At 45.7% G+C, this 1393-nt stretch overlaps 1 protein-coding gene across 1 annotated transcript; it reads right to left on the reverse strand.

Moving 5' to 3' along the window:
- Positions 1 to 70: 70 nt before the first annotated feature.
- Positions 71 to 1387, reverse strand: LOC109542350 (1-phosphatidylinositol 4,5-bisphosphate phosphodiesterase epsilon-1). Its single transcript, XM_048663375.1, has 5 exons — positions 995 to 1387; positions 775 to 940; positions 551 to 720; positions 357 to 499; positions 71 to 300 (listed from the first exon to the last, which is right to left on the reverse strand). The coding sequence occupies exons 1-5, from the start codon at positions 1126 to 1128 to the stop codon at positions 77 to 79; spliced, it is 837 nt and encodes a 278-aa protein (XP_048519332.1). The 5' UTR covers positions 1129 to 1387; the 3' UTR covers positions 71 to 76.
- Between the last annotated feature and the right edge of the window lie 6 nt (positions 1388 to 1393).

A 1393-nucleotide genomic window follows, 5' to 3' on the forward strand; every position in this document is an offset into this window, starting at 1 on the left:
TGATATGTTATTTAACCTTTTAATTAAAAAAAACACCAAATGGTGCACAGAACCATTATTTGGTGTATTTTGTAAACTAAACTTTCAAAATTCCCTTACTTCTGGGTACTTCTTCAACTAGAATGTAGTCGTTCAGCTTCTCCAGGGGCGTATTGCTCCTTTGAAGACACAACGTGAGCACATCCAGCGTTGTGGACTCCTGGATGATCTTCAAAATGGTGTACTCTTCATCGGGCAACACCCCATACACTACCAGGAAGAACATTTTTCGTTTTCCGCAAATCGGCGTGCCAACTGCAGCTGCAAACACGTGGAAACGTTAACTTTTGGTTTAAAGAAACATACTTTGAACCTACCAACAAGACTATCAGATTCCTTGGAGTCGCTCTCCGTTTGAGGGTCCTCGCGGTTTTCGGTGTTCTCCAAACTTTCCTCCTCGATTCGGGAGTATATGAAGAGTGTGGACATGTTTAGGTCGCGGTTTTGGGCGTTTTTCAACCTGAAGATTAACGAAGTTTGATCAAGTCTCCCTTAGACCTTCAGGCCTCACCTCATATGCCTATACCCAGGCCTCAAACAGCGCAGCGGAATAATCCTTTGGGACAGTAGATGATTGTTGGTAGAATCGGTGACGGAGAATCGCACAAAAGTGAGGTCTTGGAACATGACTCTGAAGTGGAACGTCTCGTTCCAAATGGGGTTGAGCGCATTTTTCGGCACCTGCAAACAGATGGGAGTGGTTTTCCGCTCACCTCCCTCCAAGGCTCGACTTACCACTTTAGTTCTTTGCTTGGCGCAGTCCACTTGAATGCCGATAATTTCCACTTCCACATAGACGCTAACGTTCACATTGGCTTGGCAAACGTACTGGCCAGAGAGGACGCTCACGATGAACTGAGAAGAGTGGATTCCATCGAACTGCTTATCCCAGGGGTTGAATCTGGAAAGGCCGGCGGTTAGCCAGGAGGTGAGCAAAGGAGGATTGAGTCCTCACCGTCTGTACATTACATGGCTCTTGTCCCACATCACCCGGGGTTTGCTCACGTAGCCGCACTTCCCATTGGTCTCAAACAGGGAGTTGTGGAGTTGCATTGGAGTGTCTTCAGTTTGGAAGTTCAACGCCGCCATCTGTATCCCTGAAAATTACCGTTCAGCCTCACTCATGCCCCGTTTCAGAACTCCAACATATCGGTTACATAAGCTTATGAGTCTCATAAACTACCAAAATCACGTCTGTTGGGTTTCTCAACGTCTGTTTAAAGTTTATTGGTTCCATAAGTTATCGAATAGATATCTACTCGAAGATGGATGGATATCGGCTTGATAACGTCTGACGCAAGCGTGTAGGGTTTGTTTTCATTTTTACAACAGAGCGATTCTAACCTAACATAAC

Source organism: Dendroctonus ponderosae, unplaced genomic scaffold, assembly GCF_020466585.1.
Source record: "Dendroctonus ponderosae isolate FM_Combo_2020 unplaced genomic scaffold, Dpon_F_20191213v2 Dpon_F_20191213_1805, whole genome shotgun sequence".
Taxonomy (NCBI): Eukaryota; Metazoa; Arthropoda; class Insecta; order Coleoptera; family Curculionidae; genus Dendroctonus; species Dendroctonus ponderosae.

Bases quoted from the DNA above. Each gene is read 5' to 3' on its own strand.
- LOC109542350 (XM_048663375.1), bottom strand. From the start codon at position 1,128: ATGGCGGCGTTGAACTTCCAAACTGAAGACACTCCAATGCAACTCCAC. The intron at 500-550 runs GTGAGGCCTGAA...GTTAATCTTCAG, and splicing joins CCTGGGTATAGGCATATGAG to GTTGAAAAACGCCCAAAACC. The intron at 301-356 runs GTAGGTTCAAAG...ACGTGTTTGCAG, and splicing joins GGAATCTGATAGTCTTGTTG to CTGCAGTTGGCACGCCGATT.